This window comes from Mustelus asterias, chromosome 25, assembly GCF_964213995.1.
Source record: "Mustelus asterias chromosome 25, sMusAst1.hap1.1, whole genome shotgun sequence".
NCBI lineage: Eukaryota > Metazoa > Chordata > Chondrichthyes > Carcharhiniformes > Triakidae > Mustelus > Mustelus asterias.
Genome location: NC_135825.1, coordinates 14,028,559 through 14,049,584, shown reverse-complemented (window position 1 = coordinate 14,049,584; position 21,026 = coordinate 14,028,559). Strand labels below are relative to the sequence as shown.

Below are 21,026 nucleotides of genomic sequence, written 5' to 3'. Positions count from 1 at the left end.
GATAAAATCAGTTTCATCGCTATTGATTAAGGGATAAATATTGGCCAGAACCCTTGGGATAACTCCCCTGCTACTCTTTCAACTTGTTCCATGGGATCTTTTACACCCACCTTAGAAAGCACTGTGGCAACTGCTTCCTCACAGGGCCAGGGACCTGGATTCGATTCCGGCCTCGGTGACTGTTGCACGTTCTTCCCACATCTGTGTGGGTTTCCTCTGGGTGCTCCGGTTTCCTACCACAGTACAAAGATGTGCAGGTTAGGTTGATTGGCCATGTCTAAAGATGTGTGTAGGTTTGGTAGATTAGCCATGGTGAATGTGTGGGGTTAAGGGGATGGGGAGCAGGGGGCTAGGCCCAGCTGGGATGCTCTTTTAGAGAGTTGGTGCAGACTCGATGGGCTGAAAAGTCACTGTAGATAAAAACGCGCACGGGCCTTCAAGTTAATGCTGCAACTGAACCTGCAACTGTGCAACATCCCCTTCAGTACTGGCACCGGCCATATCAGCTTCGATTCTTGGGCTTACATCTGGGATAGGGTTTGAGAAGGTCCAAAGATGTGTGGGTTAGGTGGACTGGCCAAGCTAAATTGCCCCTCGTGTCAGGGGATTAGCAGGGTAACTATGTGGGGTTACGGAAATAGGACCTTGGTGAGATTGTGGTCGGTGCAGGCTCGATGAACTGAATGGCCTCCTTCTGCACTGTACGATTCTAAGGTAAGGGTGCAGCAGCAGAAGGGGCAGCCACTGATGTTTCTGTGTACGGATCAGGGAACGAGAGAAAGGCTGGTGTGTGTAGGGTCATAGGTTATGGGGCAAGGCATGGGAGAAAAGCCATGTGAGAAGGACAGAAATAGAGGGTGGAATTTTACAGCCATTCCGGCCAGCTGGACTTTCCAGTCCTGTTGAAGTCAGTGGGCTTTTGAATATCTCAGCACATCACGATGGAATCAGAAAGTTCCAACCAGGTTCTCAGTTACATGGGAAGCCCATGCCGCTCACAATAATAAGCTTAACCTGCTTACTGAATGTATGATTAAGCATCAGTCTCCTTTCGTAAGCAAATAGTCTTTTTAATTCGACATAAAGAAAGAAAAGTGATCATGTACAAACTAAAAAAATGCCTTGTACATCAGGATGAGTCACTGGTGCCAGAGTTGGAAACAATATTTTTGAATAACTGGTTGATCTACTTTGGCTGCAGTTTCACGACGGAAAAACACAAACAGTAACCAAAGAGATTAAACAAAAACAAGCTATAAGACTTAGAACTTATATGACAAATAAGGATGAATATTCAATGTAGGCAGATTAATATGATAGTGTTGCTATGGTGCATTGCTTGGCAACTCTTGAGAGAGAAACTTGGATGAACTGTATGGTACAATGATTAATTATATTAAATATCATCATTTTAAATCTATTACTGAAAATATTATGGTATGCAGACATTTGAACATGTTTGGAACCCAAACAATCCAAATATTTCTTTGTCTCCAGGAGCTGCATTTAACTAATTAGTTGCTCACCACGTCTTGTAAGAGTTTGAAGAGACAGAAAATGCAACCTACAAAGGGTGAGAATCACATAGAATGGGCTGAATATTATTTATGGGACACATCTGCAGGCACTGGGCACTGCCGGCATACCGGCTGCATTTAGATGGCGCCTGCAGTGCAGCAAAACATCTGAAACTGCATAGAATCATAGAATCCCTGCCGTGCAGAAGCAGACCATTTGGCCCATCACGTTTGCAGAGACAACAATTCCACCCAGACCCAATCCCCGTAACCCCACGTATTTACGCTGCTAGTCCCCCTGACACTAAGGGTCAAGTCAGCATGGCCAATCAACCTAACCCGCAGATCTTTGGAGTGTGGGAGGAAAGTGGAGCACCCGGTGGAAAGCCACGCAGACACGGGGATCCTAGCTGACAAAGCTTTTTTTAAATGAGGATGGGGGAGTTTCTGACTGGCCCAACATTGATTGCCCATCCCTGAGGGCATTTAAGAGACCACATTTTGCTCTGAATCTGGAGTCACATGGAGGACGGACCAGGTAAGGATGGCAGATTTCCTTCCCTAAAGGACAGTAGTAAACAAAACAGGTTTTTACAATTGTTTCATGATTATCAGTAGAATTTTGATTCCAGGTTTTTATTGAATTCGAAGTTCACGCTCTACCGTGGTGGGATTTGAACCCAGGTTCCATAGATCATTACTATAGGTCTCCAGATTACTAGTCTAGCAACAATACCACTACTCCACAGCCTCTTGATACCAACCAACAAAGGAGATATTAAGACAAGGCCTTTTGGATAAGATCAAGTCCAAGATAGGGTGCAATGCCTTATCTTGTCAGCTTGGAGCCTTGTTTGTCTTTCTTGTGGGGACCATGAACTGGATTCAATTTGAATTTGAATTTGATTTTTGGAGCAAGCAAGGAGATGGATTTGGGTCCGCCCGGTCCACTCTGAGCATTGGCTTTGTAACTTTAGGAATGGAGTAAAACATTAAATAAATAAAAAATTAAGACAACTTAAAGGGGGAGAGGGAGATGGAGAAGCTTCAGGAGGGAGGGAATTCTGGAGTCTAGCATCCAGACAGCTGAAAGAACAGCTGCCGACGGTGGGAGGAAGACAGTGCGAGAAGCACAAGAGAAAGCAGAATGGGAGGAAGGCAGAGTTGGCAAACGCTTGCGAGAACTGCAGGAGATTGCAGAGTGAGGCAAGGTCAAAAGTGGTGGGATTATGAATCCGTCTGGTTCAGTGATCAGGAAGCAAGTTTGGTGTCCCTCTCTGTCTGGCCCAGCATGCTACTCCTGACTCACAGCTGTGTAGTTGACTCTTAACTGTCCTCTCAAATGGCACTCAGTTCAAGGGAAAATGGGATGGGCAATGAATGCTGACCTTGCTGGCAATGCAAACATCCCACAAACGAGTTTTTAAAAAACTCTTAATCAGCATGGTGGCATTTTTACTTTTACTCATTTGTGGGACATGGGTGTCGCTGGCTGGGCCAGCATTTATTACCCATTCCTAGTTGCCCGAGGGCAGTTGAGAGTCAACCACATTGTTGTGGCTCTGGAGTCACATGTAGGCCAGTCCAGGTAAGGACGGCAGATTTCCTTCCCTAAAGGACATTAGTGAACCAGATGGGTTTTTCCGACAATGGTTTCGTGGTCATCAGTAGATTATTAATTCCAGATTTTATTTTATTGAATTCAAATTCTACAATCTGCTAAGGCAGGATTCGAACCTGGGTTCACGGAACATTAGCAAAAGTCCTGGATTAATAGTCTAGCTATAATACCACTAGGCCATCGCCTCCCCAGCATGGGTCAGGGTGCACAGGCAGGATGGGTGAGCAGGGTTTGGTGGTATGTACTGTCAGGGTGAGTGTAAGGGTGCAGGCAAAAATAGGATTTAAATTAAACTGGAGAAAATTAAGGAGAGGCTAGCAGACAGAGGATGAAATATTTCTTGGAACTGACACAGGAAGTCACTTCTCAAACAAAGAATGATCAACACGGATGTTTGGACAATGCAAGCTTTCAGACTGTAATTGTTGAGTCAGGGAAACAGTGTCAGAGCTGGTGCAGGAAGCTCCGATACAATGTCAACCCTCATCCTAACTGAATGGCAGAGCAGACTGGATTATTCCCGTTTCTACATTCCAAACCCCCGGATAGAGCAGTGAACTCTGAAACTCATTAAGGAAAAAGGTGGATGCCATGGTAAATTAGAAAGACTTGCATTTACATGGCACCTTTCACAACCTCACACCTCCCCAATTCCAGCCAATGCAGTGCTTTTGGAGTGTTGCACTGTGGGAAGTGTGTCAGGCAATTGGCGCACAGCAAGATCCCACTAGCTCGCCGTGGGCCAGCGACCAAATCATCCATTTTTATTGCTTTTGCGATGTTGGCTGAGGGACAAATATTGATGTGGAGATGCCGGCGTTGGACTGGGGTAAACACAGTAAGAGGTTTAACAACACCAGGTTAAAGTCGATCCTCTCCACTTGGAGCCGGCAGTTTGCGGTGTCGATGGTAGTCATGATGTGGAGATGCCGGCGTTGGACTGGGGTAAACACAGTAAGAAGTTTAACAACACCAGGTTAAAGACTTTAACCTAGTGTTGTTAAACTTCTTACTGGATAAATATTGACCAGAACACCAGGGATGAACTTCCTTCCCCCAATAAACCTCAACCCGCTGGCTATCCCCTTTCAGGCAGGAGACTTTCATACATTCATAACATCCACACAGTGCAGAAGAGGCCATTCGGTCCACTGAGTCTGCACTGACTCTCTGACAGGGTATCTTACCCAAGCCCTCTTCCCCTGCCCTATCCCTGTAACCCCACACATTTCCCATGGCCAATTCACCTAATCTGCACATTTTTGGACACTAAGGGGCAATTAAGCATGGCCAATCCACTTAAACTGCACATCCTTGGACACTAAGGGGCAATTTAATACAGCCAATCCACCTAATCTGTGCATCGTTGGACAATAAGGGGCAATTTAATATGGCCAATCCACCTAACCTGCACATCTTTGGACACGAGGGCAAAATTTAGTATGGTCAATCCACCTAAACTGCACATTTCTGGACTGTGGGAGGAAACCGGAGCACCCGAAGGAAACCCACACAGACACGGGGAGAACGTGCAAACTTTGACAGCACCCCCCCCCCCACCTCCCCCCTACCACACCCCACCCACCCTAGCCAGGACAGACGGTATAACATCTGGTCCGAAAGGTGGTCACCACCGACAGTGTGGCATTCCAGTGGGGGTGCCCGCCTTGATTTGTGTGTCTGTTCTTGGGGTGGGCGGGACGGAGGCAGATGGATGGAATAGCCTCCCTGGTAATGAACCAGGCTGAACACTGAACTCTTTAGGCTGACAGCAGGGACTACATAGAGTTCCCACCCAGCACTGCAATGTTCACAGGCTGACTGGCAGGCTGCTGCTGTGTGTGTGTGAGAGAGAGTTTGCTGCTGCACTGAGCATTACTGAGGATTACTCCTGCAGGAACAGTGAGGATTTCTCTTGCCGGAACATTGGGGATTTCTCTGGCTGCTCCAAGTGTTTTTATTTTGGCAAGGGGGGATGAAGGACACTAAGAGGAAAGTTAAAGCCGCTCTGATACTCATGCTGCTCCTTGTGTCTGTGTTTCTAATCTTCCTGAGCGCCCTGCTGATCCGGACTTACACCCTCAGGCCGGCCGACTCCTCCGGCAGTGTGGGCACCGCGGGCACCGCCGCCAACTTCACCCCGGGGGAGAGGACGCAGCTCCTGAGCAACCTGCAAGATTCCCTCCGCATCGTCACCGTGTCCCGCAGCGCCGGGGAGCTGGACAGCGGCGCCCTGCAGGAGTTCGCAGCCTTCCTGCCCAAAGGTAACAGCCCATTCGTTCAGCAGCAGCTCGCCTGCAACTGGGGGGACCAAACACAACCCTGCTGATCCCCTGGATAGATCCCTGCTGATCCCCCTGGATAGATCCCTGCTGATCCCCCTGGATAGATCCCTGCTGATCCCCCTGGATAGATCCCTGCTGATCCCCCTGAATAGATCCCTGCTCATCTCCCTGAACAGATCCCTGCTGATCCCCCTGGATAGATCCCTGCTGATCCCCCTGGATAGATCTCTGCTGATCTCCCTGGATAGATCCCTGCTGATCACCCTGAATAGATCCCTGCTCATCTCCCTGAACAGATCCCTGCTGATCCCCTGGATAGATCCCTGCTGATCCCCCTGGATAGATCCCTGCTGTTCCCCCTGGATAGATCCCTGCTGATCCCCTGGATAGATCCCTGCTGGTCCCCCTGGATAGATCCCTGCTGGTCCCCCTGGATAGATCCCTGCTGATCCCCCTGGATAGATCCAAGTGATCCAAGAGAAACAAGTGATTGGGAAAAATTTAAGAAACAACAAAGAGAGACTAAGAAAGCGATAAAGAAAGGAAGGATAGACTATGAAGCTAGGCTAGCAATTAATATAAAAAATGATAGTAAAAGTTTTTATAAATATATAAAAAGGAATAGAGTGGCTAGAGTGAATGTTGGACCCTTGGAGGACGAGAGGGGGGAGTTAATAGTGGGAAATGAGGATATGGCTGAGTCTTTAAATAAGTTTTTTGTGTCGGTCTTCACGGTGGAGGACACAAATAGTTTGCCAAATATTAACGATAGAGGGTTGGCAGCAGGAGAAATACTTAATACAATTAATGTTACCAGAGAGGCAGTGCTGGGTAGACTAATGGGACTGAAGGTGGATAAGTCCCCGGGTCCGGATGGAATGCATCCCAGGGTATTGAAAGAAATGTCAGAGGTAATAGTGGATGCGTTAGTGATTATTTATCAAAACTCGTTGCATTCTGGGGTAGTGCCGGTTGATTGGAAAACGGCTAATGTTACGCCGCTGTTTAAAAAAGGAAGGAGACAAAAGGCGGGTAACTATAGGCCGGTCAGCTTAACGTCTGTAGTAGGGAAAATGCTGGAATCCATTATTAAAGAGGAGATAGCAGGGCATCTGGATAGAAATGGTTCGATCAATCAGACGCAGCATGGATTCATGAGGGGAAAGTCGTGCTTGACGAACATGTTGGATTTTTATGAAGATGTGACTAGGGCGGTTGATGGAGGAGAACCGGTGGATGCGGTGTTTTTGGATTTCCAAAAGGCGTTTGATAAGGTGCCCCATAAAAGGCTACTGAAGAAGATTAGGGCACACGGAGTTGGGGGTAGTGTGTTAAAGTGGATTGGGGACTGGCTATCCGACAGGAAGCAAAGAGTCGGAATAAATGGGTGTTTTTCCGGTTGGAGGAAGGTAACTAGTGGCGTGCCGCAGGGATCGGTACTCGGGCCGCAACTATTTACCATTTATATAGATGATCTGGAGGAGGGGACGGAGTGTAGGGTAACGAAGTTTGCAGACGACACAAAGATAAGTGGAAAAGTGAATCGTGTGGAGGACGGAGAAGATCTGCAGAGAGATTTGGACAGGCTGAGTGAGTGGGCGAGGATATGGCAAATGGAGTATAACGTTGAGAAATGCGAGGTTATACACTTTGGAGGAAATAATAACAAATGGGATTACTATCTCAATGGAAACAAATTAAAACATGCTACCGTGCAAAGGGACCTGGGGGTCCTTGTGCATGAGACGCAAAAGCCCAGTCTGCAGGTACAACAGGTGATCAAGAAGGCAAATGGGATGTTGGCCTATATTGCGAAGGGGATAGAATATAAAAGCAGGGATGTCTTGATGCACCTGTACAGGGCATTGGTGAGGCCGCAGCTGGAATACTGTGTGCAGTATTGGTCCCCTTATATGAGGAAGGATATATTGGCATTGGAGGGAGTGCAGAGAAGGTTCACCAGGTTGATACCTGAGATGAGGGGTTTGGATTATGAGGAGAGGCTGAGGAGATTGGGTTTGTACTCGTTGGAGTTTAGAAGGATGAGGGGGGATCTTATGGAGACTTATAAGATAATGCGGGGGCTGGATAGGGTGGAGGCGGAGAGATTCTTTCCACTTAGTAAGGAAGTTAAAACTAGAGGACACAGCCTCAAAATAAAGGGGGGTCGGTTTAAGACAGAGTTGAGGAGGAACTTCTTCTCCCAGAGGGTGGTGAATCTCTGGAATTCTCTGCCCACTGAGGTGGTGGAGGCTACCTCGCTGAATATGTTTAAAGCGCGGATGGATGGATTCCTGATCGGTAAGGGAATTAAGGGTTATGGGGATCAGGCGGGTAAGTGGTACTGATCCACGTCAGATCAGCCATGATCTTATTGAATGGCGGGGCAGGCTCGAGGGGCTAGATGGCCTACTCCTGCTCCTATTTCTTATGTTCTTATGTTCTTATGATCCCTGCTGATCCTCCTGGATAGATCCCTGCTGATCCCCCGGATACATCCCTGCTGATCCCCCTGGATACATCCCTGCTGATCCCCCTGGATAGATCTCTGCTGATCCCCTGGATAGATCCCTGCTGATCCCCCTGGATAGATCCCTGCTGATCCCCTGGATACATCCCTGCTGATCCCCCTGGATAGATCCTTGCTGATCCCCCTGAATACATCCCTGCTGATTCCCTGGATAGATCCCTGCTGACCGCCCCCCCCCCCCAATTGATCCCTGCCGATCCCCCTGGATAGATCCCTGCTGATCCCCAGGATAGATCCATGCTGATCCCCCTAGATACATCCCTGCTCATCCCCCTGGATAGATCCCTGCTCATCCCCCTGGATAGATCCCTGCTGATCCCCCTGGATACATCCCTGCTGATCCCCCTGGATCGATCCCTGCTGATCCCAAATAGATCCCTGCTCATCTCCCTGAACAGATCCGTGCTCATCCCCTGGATAGATCCCTGCTGATCCTCCTGGATAGATCCCTGCTGATTCCCCTGGCTAGAACCCTGCCAATCCCCCTGGATAGATCCCTGCTGGTCCCCCTGGATAGATCCCTGCTGATCCCCCTGGATAGATCCCTGCTGATCCCCCCAATTGATCCCTGCCGATCCCCCTGGATAGATCCCTGCTGATCCCCAGGATAGATCCATGCTGATCCCCCTGGATACATCCCTGCTGATCTCCCTGGATAGATCCCTTCTCATCCCCCTGGATAGATCCCTGCTGATCCCCCTGGATACATCCCTGCTGATCCCCCTGGATAGAGCCCTGCTGATCCCAAATAGATCCCTGCTCATCTCCCTGAACAGATCCGTGCTCATCCCCTGGATAGATCCCTGCTGATCCTCCTGGATAGATCCCTGCTGATTCCCCTGGCTAGAACCCTGCCGATCCCCCTGGATAGATCCCTGCTGGTCCCCCTGGATAGATCCCTGCTGATCCCCCTGGATAGATCCCTGCTGATCCCCCTGGATAGATCCCTGCTGACCCCCTGGATACATCCCTGCTGATCCCCCTCGATTGATCCCTGCTGATCCCCCTGGATACATCCCTGCTGATCCCCCTGGATAGATTCCTGCTGATCCCCCTGGATAGATCCATGCTGATCCCCCTAGATAGATCCCTGCTGATCCCCTGGATAGATCCCTGCTGATCCCCTGGATAGATCCCTGCTGATCCCCTGGATACATCCCTGCTGGTCCCCTGGATAGATTCCTGCTGGTCCCCTGGATAGATCTCTGCTGGTCCCCTGCACAGATCCCTGCTGGTCCCCTGGATACATCCCTGCTGATCCCCTGGATAGATCCCTGCTGATCTCAAATAGATCCCTGCTTATCTCCCTGAACAGATCCCTGCTCACCCCCTGGATAGATCCCTGCTGATCTCAAATAGATCCCTGCTTATCTCCCTGAACAGATTCCTGCTCACCCCCTGGATAGATCCCTGCTGAATCCCCACCCTGAATACTGATCCCCCTGAATAGATGTCTATAAATTCCCCACCCCTACTGATTCACCTGAATATATCCCTGCTTGTCCCCTGAATGGATCCCTATTACCCCTAATTAGATCCCTACTGATCCCCCTGAATAGATCACTACTGAACACCCCAATAGATCCCTACTCATCCCTCTGAATACATCCCCACTGAACCCCCACCCTGAATAGATCCCCATCTATACCCATGAATAGATCCCCGTCGATCCCCTTGAATAGATCCCCACTGATCCCCCTGAATAGATTCCTGCTGATCCACCTGAATATATTCCTGCTGGTCCCCTGAACAGATCCCTACTGGTCCCCTGAACAGATCCTCATTGATCCCCCTGAATAAATCTCTACTGGTCCCCTGAACAGATCCCCATTGATTCCCCCAAACAGATCTCTACCAATCCCCCTGAATAGACCCCGACTGATCCCCTGAATAGATCCTTAATGATCCCCCACCCTGAATAGATCCCTATTGAACCACCACCTTGTGACACCATCTATCTTATAATTGAGAATAACTGATCAGGATTAAACACATCCCGACTGATCCCCTTGTCCCCCCTGCCCCCCCCCCCCCAACTCAACCCCACCCCCACTGACTGCAAACCAGAGAATTTATTTTAAAGTTTTCATTTGAGGGTTAATTAAACAAAACACAGGCAACAAAATTCCAATGAATCCGATATATATTGATTTGGTCAAGTTTGCATGAAAAATCTCTCTCTCTGCACCTTTTCCCTCCTGCTGTGGGGGTTGGGGGAGGTGGGGGGTTCTTGAGAATGTGGTAATGTAGTTAATGTGCTTTACAGCCAGGTATTCAGGTATTACAATGTTGTGGGGGCGGGCTGGGGGGTGATGGTGCGCAGTCACTGAAGGGCTGGCTTTGCAATGGAAAGAGCTGCACCCACACATTTGTCTGCAGATGTGTCTCTCTCCCACCCTCCCCATCCGCCGCCACCCCCCCTCCCCCCCCCCCCCCCCCCCCCCCCCCACCCCCTCCACAGTCTCTCGTCATGGTCCCCACTCGCAAAGCGGAGGGTATTTTGTGAGGGGCACTGGGAGGAAACTTAGATTGGGGCTCCTTCGATCAGCTGCAAGTGGTGAAACTCATGAATGAGTGTTCAGGTCAGCATTTAAAGTAGGGTAGGAATTGCATGTCACCCACACTTGTGATGTATCCTGTTTATAACAAACACTTTAAGTATTTGATTACGTTAGGGCATTGTGGTTGAAATATCATGCTCAGGAATATACTTGATTGAGTTCCAGCTGCAAATATGAATGTGCAGAATTACAACTCCAGTCATAGAGGTTTACAGCACGGAAACAGGCCCTTCGGCCCAACTTTTCTGTGCTGCCCCTTTTTTAAACCCCTAAGCTAGTCCCAATTGCCCGCATTTGGCCCATATCCCTCTATACCCATCTTACCCATGTAGAACATAAAACATAGAACAGTACAGCACAGTACAGGCCCTTCGGCCCTCCGAAACCAAGATCAAGCTATCCCACTCCCTATCATTCTGGTGTGCTCCATGTGCCTATCACAGAAGGCAGTCTATTCCACACCCCAACCACTCTCTGAGTAAAGAACCTTCCTCGGACATCCTTCCTGTATCTCCCACCATGAGCCTTATAGTTATGCCCCCTAGTAATAGCTACATCCATCCGAGGAAATAGTCTCTGAACATCCACTCTATCTATCCCCTTCATCATCTTATAAACCTTTATTAAGTCGCCTCTCATCCTCCTCCGCTCTAAAGAGAAAAGCCCTAGCTCCCTCAACCTTTCCTCAGAAGACCTACCCTCCAAACCAGGCAGCACCTTGGTAAATCTCCTCTGCACTCTTTCCAATGCTTCCACATCCTTCTTATAGTGAGGTGACCAGAACTGCACACAATATTCCAAATGTGGTCTCACCAAGGTCCTGTACAGTTGCAGCATAACCCCACGGCTCTTAAACTCAAACCCCCTGTTAATAAATGCTAACACACATTAGGCCTTCTTCACGGCTCTATCCACTTGAGTGGCAACCTTCAGAGATCTGTGGATATGAACCCCAAGATCTCTCTGTTCCTCCACATTCCTCAGAACCCTGCCGTTGACCCTGTAATCCACATTCAAATTTGTCCTACCAAAATGAATCATCTCGCACTTATCAGGGTTAAACTCCATCTGCCATTTTTTGGCCCAACTCTGCATCCTATCAATGTCTCTTTGCAGCCTACAACAGCCCTCCGCCTCATCCACTACTCCACCAATCTTGGTGTCATCAGCAAATTTACTGACCAACCCTTCAGCCCCCTCCTCCAAGTCATTGATAAAAATCACAAATAGCAGAGGACCCAACGCTGATTCCTGTGGTACACCACTGGTAACTGGTCCCCAGTCTGAAAATTTTCCATCCACCACCACCCTCTGTTTTCTATGAGATAGCCAGTTTCTTATCCAATCAGCCAAATCTCCCTCTATCCCACACCTCCTTACCTTCTTCATGAGCCGACCATGGGGAACCTTATCAAACGCCTTACTAAAATCCATGTATACGACATCAACTGCTCTACCTTCATCTACACACTTAGTTACCTCCTCAAAGAATTCAATCAAATTTGTGAGGCAAGACTTACCCTTCACGAATCCATGTTGACTATCCCGGATTAAGCTGCATCTTTCCAAACGGTCATAAATCCTATCCCTCAGGACCTTTTCCATTAACTTACCAACCACCGAAGTAAGACTAACTGGCCTATAATTACCAGGGTCATTCCTATTTCCTTTCTTGAACAGAGGAACAACATTCGCCACTCTCCAGTCCTCTGGCACTATCCCGTGGACAGTGAGGACCCAAAGATCAAAGCCAAAGGCTCTGCAATCTCATCCCTTGCCTCCCAAAGAATCCTAGGATATATCCCATCTGGCCCAGGGGACTTATCGACCCTCAGATTTTTCAAAATTGCTAATACATCTTCTCTCAGCACATCTACCTCCTCCAGCCTATCAGCCTGTATCACACTCTCATCCTCAAATTTCCTGTGCTACCCTGAGGTATCGCAATGAACCACTCAGCATGACTAGTACAAGTAAAACCCATGCCTCCTCTCTCCTTCAACAACCCCCCTCACCCATACATAAGTGAGCCTTATATGGGTGGCACAGTGGTTAGCACTGCTGCCTCACAGCTCCAGGGACCTGGGTTCAATTCCCAGCGTCGGTCACTGTGTGTGTGGAGTTTGCACATTCTCCCCGTGTCTGCGTGGGTTTCCTCTGGGTGCTCCGGTTTCCTCCCATAGTCCAAAGACATGCTGGGTCGGTGGATTGGCCATGCTAAATTGCCCCTTAGTGTTCTGGGATGTGTAGGTTAGAGGGATTGGCGGGTTAATTATGTGGGGTTACAGGAAAAGGGCCTAGGTGGGATTGTTGTTGGTGCAGACTTGATAGACCAAATGGCATCCTTCTAGGGATTCTAGGATTCAATTTCCAATCAGCCCTCACATCACCGCATTTTTTTTTCCCTGCTGAAATGACCACTCTCTGATTAACTTTCACTGCCATTCCCAGCTCCCACCTGTTGCTGTTACCCAAAGCCTCCACCAAATTGTTGCATGTGGTACAGCAGCAGTATTCATAGAATCATAGAATCCCTCCAGTGCAGAGCCTGCACCAACAACAATCCCACCCAGGCCCTATTGCTGTAATCCTACATATTTATCCTGTTAGTCTCCCTGACACTAAGGGGCAATTGAGCAAGACCAATCAACCTAACCCGCACATCTTTGGAGCGTGGGAGGAAACCAGAGCACTCGGAGGAAACCCACGCAGACACAGGGAGACTGTGCAAAGTCCACACAGACAGTGAGCCGAGGCTGGAATTGAAACCGGGCCCCTGGCGCTATAAGGCAGCAGCGCTAACCACTGTGCCACCGTGCTGCCCGCGTTATCCCATTGAAAGGAGACAAAAATATCAAAAAATACAAGAATTTCTTAGAACTGTGGGTGTGCACGGTGCTGCATAGACTCACAGATGGGACAGGAGAAAATGCCTGTGGGAGAGACCATAGGAATGATCTTACGGGAGGAGAAATCATGTTCAGTTGGTAACATTTGGTTAGGTGCATCGACCGTGCTAAACTCTTCCTCAGTGTACCCGAACAGGCGCCAGAGTGTGGCGACTAGGGGATTTTCACAGTAACTTCATTGCAGTGTTAATGTCAGCCTATTTGTGACATGGATAAAAAAATAACCTTGAGAAAAACCCACGGACTCTGCCCATGTACGAGAGCCTGACAATGCCAAGAATTATTCTATTACAATTTTAAAGTTAATTTAACAGAACAATCATTCTAACAGTTATTCTCGTTTTACCCCGATAGAAATTTGAATCCAGTGCTTGACTATTTACATGTATTTGAAAAGCTCATGCTAATTTGAAACGCCTGACACCACCTCATGAGGCAATGTGGTTGAATGTTCTGCACGAACATCTCTGAATTATACATACGGCAGACCTTGCATCGTGCTACTGGTAATGTTTAAGCAAACATGTAATTGAGCATTGCTTCAAGCAAACATGTAGTTGAGCATTGCTGGCACTGCAGCTTCATCAAGTGCATCACAGCTGCTTTAATACATGGAAGGCGTAGCCCTTATTGGCAAGCTGGTCGAGAGGTGACATGGGGATAGAGAGAGAGGTTATAGACATGAACAAAGTCAATAGGGAAACAATGAGCAAAAACAATTAGCCTTATGTACTTTACTTGTTTGTCTATCTAAAGTTTTAAAGTCTATTTATTTGTGTCACAAGTAGGCTTATATTAACACTACAATGAAGTTACTGTGAAAATCCCTGAGTTGCCACACTCCGGCGCCTGTTTGGGTGCACTGAGGGAGAATTTAGCATGGCCAGTGCACCTGACTAGCACGTCTTTCAGACTGTGGGAGGAAACCTACGCAGACACAGGGAGAACGTGCAGACTCTGCACAGACAGTGACCCAAGCCAGGAATTGAACCCGAGGTCCTGGTACTGTGAGGCAGCAGTGCTGCCATGGCAGACGATAAAGGTTCCATAAATGAACTCTAATATGTGACTGGATGCTGGTAGACTTGTGTTCATGTCTTAAAAAAAGGTTTATTTATTAGTCACAAGTAGGCTTACATTAACACTACAATGAGGTTATTGTGAAAATCCCCTAGTCACCACACACCGGCGCCTGTTCGGGTACACTGATGGAGAATTTAGCATGACCAATGCACCTAACCAGCACATCTTTCAGACTGTGGAAGAAAACCGGAGCACCCGGAGGAAACCCACGCAGATACAGGGAGAACATGCAGACTCTGCACAGACAGTGATCCAAGCCGGGAATTGAACCTGGGTCCCTGGCGCTGTGAGGCAGCAGTGCTGACCATTATGCTACTGCCAATTATATAGTTAAGTTTAAGGGTGAACAGGTGATGGATATTGATTGATTAATTGTCTTTGAACGCATGGGGAAAGGGAGACTAGTAATTAGGAGGAAGAGATCTTACCTGGCAGAGGTGAAACCATGATCAGGCAGGGTACGAGGCTAGCCCATTGCACTGGGAGCGTGCTGACGCCTGCGATCATGGTTTGCCTAAGCTAGTGTAGAGTAAAGGCTAAGGGTAGCCAATGAAGTTAAATCGAGGCTTTACCAAATTCAACATTTCAAAGCCATGGTCCTTTTGGCTCAGGTGAAGCGTTAGATCAAGCCCGGGAGGGGGTGCAATGCCTCATCCTGTCAGCTTGGATCTGGTTTGATCGAGCCCAAGATGGGATGCAATGTCTTGACTTGTCAGCTTGGATCTAGTTGGTCCCTCGCGTGGGGACCATGATTGGACTTCATTTGAATTGGCTTTTTTTGATCAGAAATAAGGTGCCGAAAGGTGCCAATAAAAAAAGTTGATCTCCCAGGATGAGGCTAAAAGAAAGAGACCCATAATGCTGCATCTTGTGAATATACCTACTATCAAAGAAGAAATCTGTGTCTTGTTTCAAATTTCACCAGCTGGCTTGAATCCTTCTAATGTTTCAACAGAAAATGGTAAAGGTGAAAGTAGAAACTAAGACAAATATTTGTCCAGTCTGAAGTTTGAAATCTGAGTTACTTTTGAGAAGAATGACTGAAGCAAAGTGAATCGTGTCAAGTTATGATTTCGCATTAATGTTCTCTGAATCTGACTGAACCTTATGCAGGAGTGAAGTTGATATGTACACATGGGTTACACCCATGCTGAAGGCCTTAAAACAATTGTGTCCTAACAAAAGCAGGATTGGGTGTAAAGTATTTTCGGAGCTAGAGGCTCATCAGTTTGGCATTCACATTTATGGATAAATTTATAAGGAAGATGACATATTAGATGCATATAAGTCATGGTCAGACTTTGAGAGATTTAGAAAGATGAAGGAGGGATATATGATGGAATTTAACACACTGTGTACAAGATTATAGAAAGTCTATTTGGGAATTCTTGACCAAAGGTGAAGGATTTAACGCCCGCAGCATTTTGGGACTGTTGAGCTATGGGTTGAAGGCGTCAATGCAACCTGGACAATTAGGGTTGTTTTCTCTGGAGCGCCGAAGACTGAGGGGAGACCTGATAGAAGTCCATAAAATTCTGAGAGGCATAGATAGGGTTGAAGGTCAGAATCTTTTCCCAGAGTTGAAATGTCTAATACTAGGGGGCATGCACTTAAGATGGGAGGGGGAAAGTTCAAAGGAGATGTGAGGGGCAAGTTTCTTGCACAGAAATGGTAGGTGGCTGGAACGCACTGCCAGGGGTGGTGGTGGAGGCAGATACGAAAGGGGCGTTTAAGGGGCTTATAGAAAAGCACACGAATATGCAATGAATAGAGGGATGTGGACCAAGGGCAGGCAGAAGGGATTAGTTAAATTTGGCGTCATGTTTGGCACATCATCGTGGGCCAGAGGGCCTGTTCCTGTGCTGTGCTGTTCCATGTTCTAAATGTTCGATTTCTAACAAGAAATGAGAATGGAGAACTTTTGGCAGATCCAGCAGTCGGTCGGAATGAAGTACTAACAACAAAAGAATGAGCCCCTGGAATTCCCGGGGAATTATTAACTGGGGTTTCAGTTGTGATTTGAAATATCGTGAGCTAAGTTGTCCAAGATGGAGCAACAGGGTCCTTGAGGGCGACGCACAACTTGGAAGGTTCAGAAGGGGAGATGATATTCCTCAGTGTGAGGGAATTGTCCTGGTCATAAGTAGCTTCGGTCTGGTAATGAGTGAACCTGTTGGACTTTAACCTGGTGTTGTTAGACTTCTTAATGAGTGAACTAGTCATGGACTCATTTAATTGCACTGTCTTGAACAGTGGTTGCACATCCACAGTTTGTGGAACGGATTGATTGAAATGTTATTTCATGCTGTTAATACTGTATATGTTATTTATACTGATATACTCAGTATTAAGGACTGAAGAAAAGGAGTATGAAACTTCTACTTGCTTCAGGTTCGGGGATTGCAACTCTTCCTAAGTTTTAAGTTTATTTATTAGTGTCACAAGTAGGCTAACATCAACACTGCAATGAAGTTACTGTGAAAATCCTCTAGTCGCCACATTCCAGTGCCTGTTCGGGTACATTGAGGGAGAATTTAGCACGGTCAGTGCTCCTAACCAGCACGTCTTTCAGATTATGGGAGGACACCAGAGCATCCGGAGGAAACCCATGCAGGTCACTGAAAAGAGTGGTGATTCCATGCAGAATAGCTGGGGTCAGCCACTTTATTAGTATAAATGTAATATCAACCCTGGCTGCCAAACAAGTCATCCATGAAGAAGGCACAAATGAATCTGGACATGGAACATGATAAAGCATTTGTCTTTGGAAAGTCGGTAGATTTATAATTTACCCAAGCCGAATGGCCGCCTCCTGCGCTGTCAGGATGCTATGATTCTATGAAATGGTTGGGAGGGTGTGTGGGGGGCGCGGGGGGGGGGGGGGGGGGGGGGGTGTGGGGTGGGGGGGGAGAGGGGGGGGGGGTGTGGGGTGGGGGGGGGAGAGGTGGAGGGGGAGGCAAGAGTCCGTATCAATTGGTCTCTGAGAGCAATCCAGAAATACTCCTCCCTACCCTGGAAGGAACAACAATTAGTTCCACCTTTACTGCGCGCGTGGTTGCCCTACGCGCGAGGGGAAGGACATTCATCATGGCACAATTCTCAGGAAATATTCGACAAGCCTGACAGCATCAGAGACCAGCTTTAATCCTGGGGATTTGGTATATTATTAATGGGAGGGTCAGAAAGCGTGGCATAGTCTGGGTAAAATGACAGAGTGTGATGGGAGAAAGCAATTCTCCAACATGGCAGTCAAGCTATTAGGGTACGTTCTCCTAGTTAATCCCGCTGCCTCGGAAAAGCAGCCAGCGTAATGAAACACCTCACGCACCCTGGACATTCTTTCTTCAACCTTCTTCCATCGGGAAAAAGATACAAAAGTCTGGGGACTCAACTCAAGTACAGCTTCTTCCCTGCTGCCATCAGACTTTTTGAATGGACCTACCTCACATTAAGTTGATCTTTCTCTACACCCTAGCTATGGGGGCGGCACGGTAGCACAGTGGTTAGCACTGCTGCTTCACAGCTCCAGGGTCCCGGGTTCGATTCCCGGCTCGGGTCACTGTCTGTGTGGAGTTTGCACATTCTCCTCGTGTCTGCTTGGGTTTCCTCCGGGTGCTCCGGTTTCCTCCCACAGTCCAAAGATGTGCGGGTTAGGTTGATTGGCCAGGTTAAAAATTGTCCCTTAGAGTCCTGGGATGCGTAGGTTATAGGGATTAGTGGGTAAAATGTGTGGGGGTAGGGCCTGGGTGGGATTGTGGTCGGTGCAGACTCGATGGGCCGAATGGCCTCCTTCTGCACTGTAGGGTTTCTATGTGAGTGTAACACTACATTCTGCACTCTCCCCTTTCCTTCTCTATGTACGGTATGCTTTGTCTGTATAGTGCGCAAGAAGCATTACTTTTCACTGTATACTAATATATATGACAATAATAAATCAAATCAAATCAAAAATTTGACAGTTTTGAGGAGCAGAACACAGTGGATAATGGGATGGACAATGACTGCGGAAGCAATAGCGAGGCAGAGGACAACTGCTGAAAGTTGGTACGAGGGTGAAATATATCCCTGAAGGATCCAGTGAATAGAGAGATGGAACAATTGTCAGGAATGCAGGAATAGCCACCAGCAGAATTCAAACATTGGCTAAATGGGCAAGAGATGGACTGGAAAAATGATGTGAAAATTTGGAAAACTAATAAACGCCGTGCACATTCTCATGGCGGGTCTGGAAGTGACTCTGATCCTAGGAAAAGTACTGGCAACTTAACCTCTGCATGTGGGAGAGAGAGGTCATGTAGCAGTAGCCCAGAGTGAGATGGGAGATCAAATAGAGGCCATAGTTTGCAAACAAGAGCTTTGAGAACAAATTGCTCTTTCTCGTGCCGTTCCCAAATGACTGGGAGGTTTTGGTGGCCACAACTAATTAGAAGATAAATTGATAAGAGATGTAAAACTAAAGAGTTGGATAGTTAGAAAGAATTTGATGTCTATTGTGAAGTGCCAGATAGGGGTGAAACAGCCTTACCATGCTGTTGAATGTGTACAGAAAATGTACTGCCTGATGGCACATATGAGGCTAAAGAGATACTCGTGACTTTCAAAGGGACACTTGGTGATCAAGAAGTTAGAATTGGCTCCTCCGCTGCCAAAAAATGGATCTTGAAGATTTCATTACCTCTCTCAGCCACTTATTCTTGGGAATTTACGTCCATCGATATAAAAGTCATATTTTGCAAGGTGACAAATATCAAAGGGAAGCGTTTTTGAAACCACCTAAAAAAGCGAGCTGTGTAGAAAGAAAACTGGAAATTAGAATCCCGACAATGCAGAATGGGGCCATTCGACCCATCGAGTCTGCACTGGCTTCCAGTCAGAGCATCTCACCCCACATCTTACCACACATTTACCCCGTTAATGCCCCTAACCTACTCATCTTGGGACACTAAGGGGGCAATTTAACACAGTGAATCCACCTAATCTAGGGTGGCAGCACTGCTGCCTCACGGCACCAGGGACCCGGGGTTCAATTCCAGCCTCGGCTCACTGTCTGTGTGGAGTTTGCACGTTCTCCCCGTGTCTGCGTGGGTTTCCTCCGGGTACTCTGGTTTCCTCCCACAGTCTAAAAGACGTGCTGATTAGGTGCATTGACCGTGCTAAATTCTCGATCGGTGTAGCTGAACAGGTGACAGAATGTGGGGGGGGGGGGGATTTTCACAGTAACTTCATCGCAGTATTAATGTAAGCCTACTTGCGACTAATAAATAAACTTTACTTTAACCCGCACGTCTTGGGAGTGTGGGAGGAAAGCGGAGCGCCCTGAGGAAACCCACGCAGACAATGTGCAAACTCCACACAGACAGTGACCCGAGGCCAGAACTGAACCCGGGTCCCTGGCGCTGTGAGGCAGCAGTGCTAACCGCTGTGTCACCATGCCAACCCTAATTAATTAAAGAAATGTATTTCTAGATTGAGATCAAGGTTATATTAATTTTGCTGAAAGTAGATTGTTCCTGTCTGAAAAACAGTCTCTGCAATGTTCTGCTGGTCTTAAAAAGAGAAACTTGATACACATCAGTGATTGTCCCCGGGGTAGTGCTGCGGAATTTAAGCAATTTGTGACAGGTATGATAAAAGGGAAATTCAAGATTAGAACTCAGGCTTTTGGGGCCTTTAACTATGTAGGGTTAGAAATTAATCATCAAAGTAGGTATGGAACCAATATTAATATCTGGAAAGTGTTAACCAGATGAATGGGCCAGGCCCTTGCAGACAGATGATTTTGCTTCCAAAGAAGAACCCAAGAAGCTTGATTGGGGTGGCACGGTGGCACAGTGATTAGCGCTGCTGCCTCACGGCTCCAGTGACCCGGGTTCAATTCCCGACCTCGGATCACTGTCTGTGTGGAATTTGCACATTCTCCCCATGTCTGTGTGGGTTTCCTCCGGGTACTCTGGTTTCCTCCCAGAGTTGTTTGGCAGCCAGGGTTGATATTACATTTATACTAATAAAGTGGCTGACCCCAGCTATTCTGCATGGAATCACCACTCTTTTCAGTGACCTGCATGGGTTTCCTCCGGATGCTCTGGTGTCCTCCCATAATCTGAAAGACGTGCTGGTTAGGAGCATTGACCGTGCTAAATCCTCCCTCAGTGTACCCGAACAGTCCAAAGATGTGCGAGTTAGGTTGATTGGCCAGGTTAAAAATTGCCCCTTAGAGTCCTGAGATGTGTAGGTTAGAGGGATTAGCGGGTAAATATGTGGGGGTAGAGCCTGGGTGGGATTGTGGTCGGTGCAGACTCGATGGGCCGAATGGCCTCCTTCTGCACTGTAGGGTTCCTATGATTCCTCCCACAGTCCGAAGACGTGCGGGTTAGGTTGACTGGCCATGCTAAATTGCCCCTTAGTGTCAGGGAGACTAGTTAGGGTGAATGCCTGGAATTACAGTGAGGTAGGGCCTGGGTGGGACTGTGGTCGGTGCAGGCTCGATGGCTTCCTTCTGAACTGTAGGGATTCAATGATT

General features: G+C 47.7%; 1 protein-coding gene across 2 annotated transcripts in view; it reads left to right on the top strand.

The window, feature by feature from the left end:
• Window positions 1–4,884: 4,884 nt before the first annotated feature.
• LOC144511812 (N-fatty-acyl-amino acid synthase/hydrolase PM20D1-like) overlaps window positions 4,885–21,026 on the top strand; it is a 95,493-nt gene continuing 79,351 nt past the window's right edge. The window contains exon 1 of one of the 2 annotated variants that reach the window (XM_078242160.1): window positions 4,885–5,402. In XM_078242160.1, the coding sequence (XP_078098286.1) occupies window positions 5,114–5,402 (289 nt within the window). In that variant the 5' untranslated portion in view covers window positions 4,885–5,113. The remainder of the gene's footprint in view (window positions 5,403–21,026) is intronic. The other variant, XM_078242161.1, reaches the window with a different exon arrangement.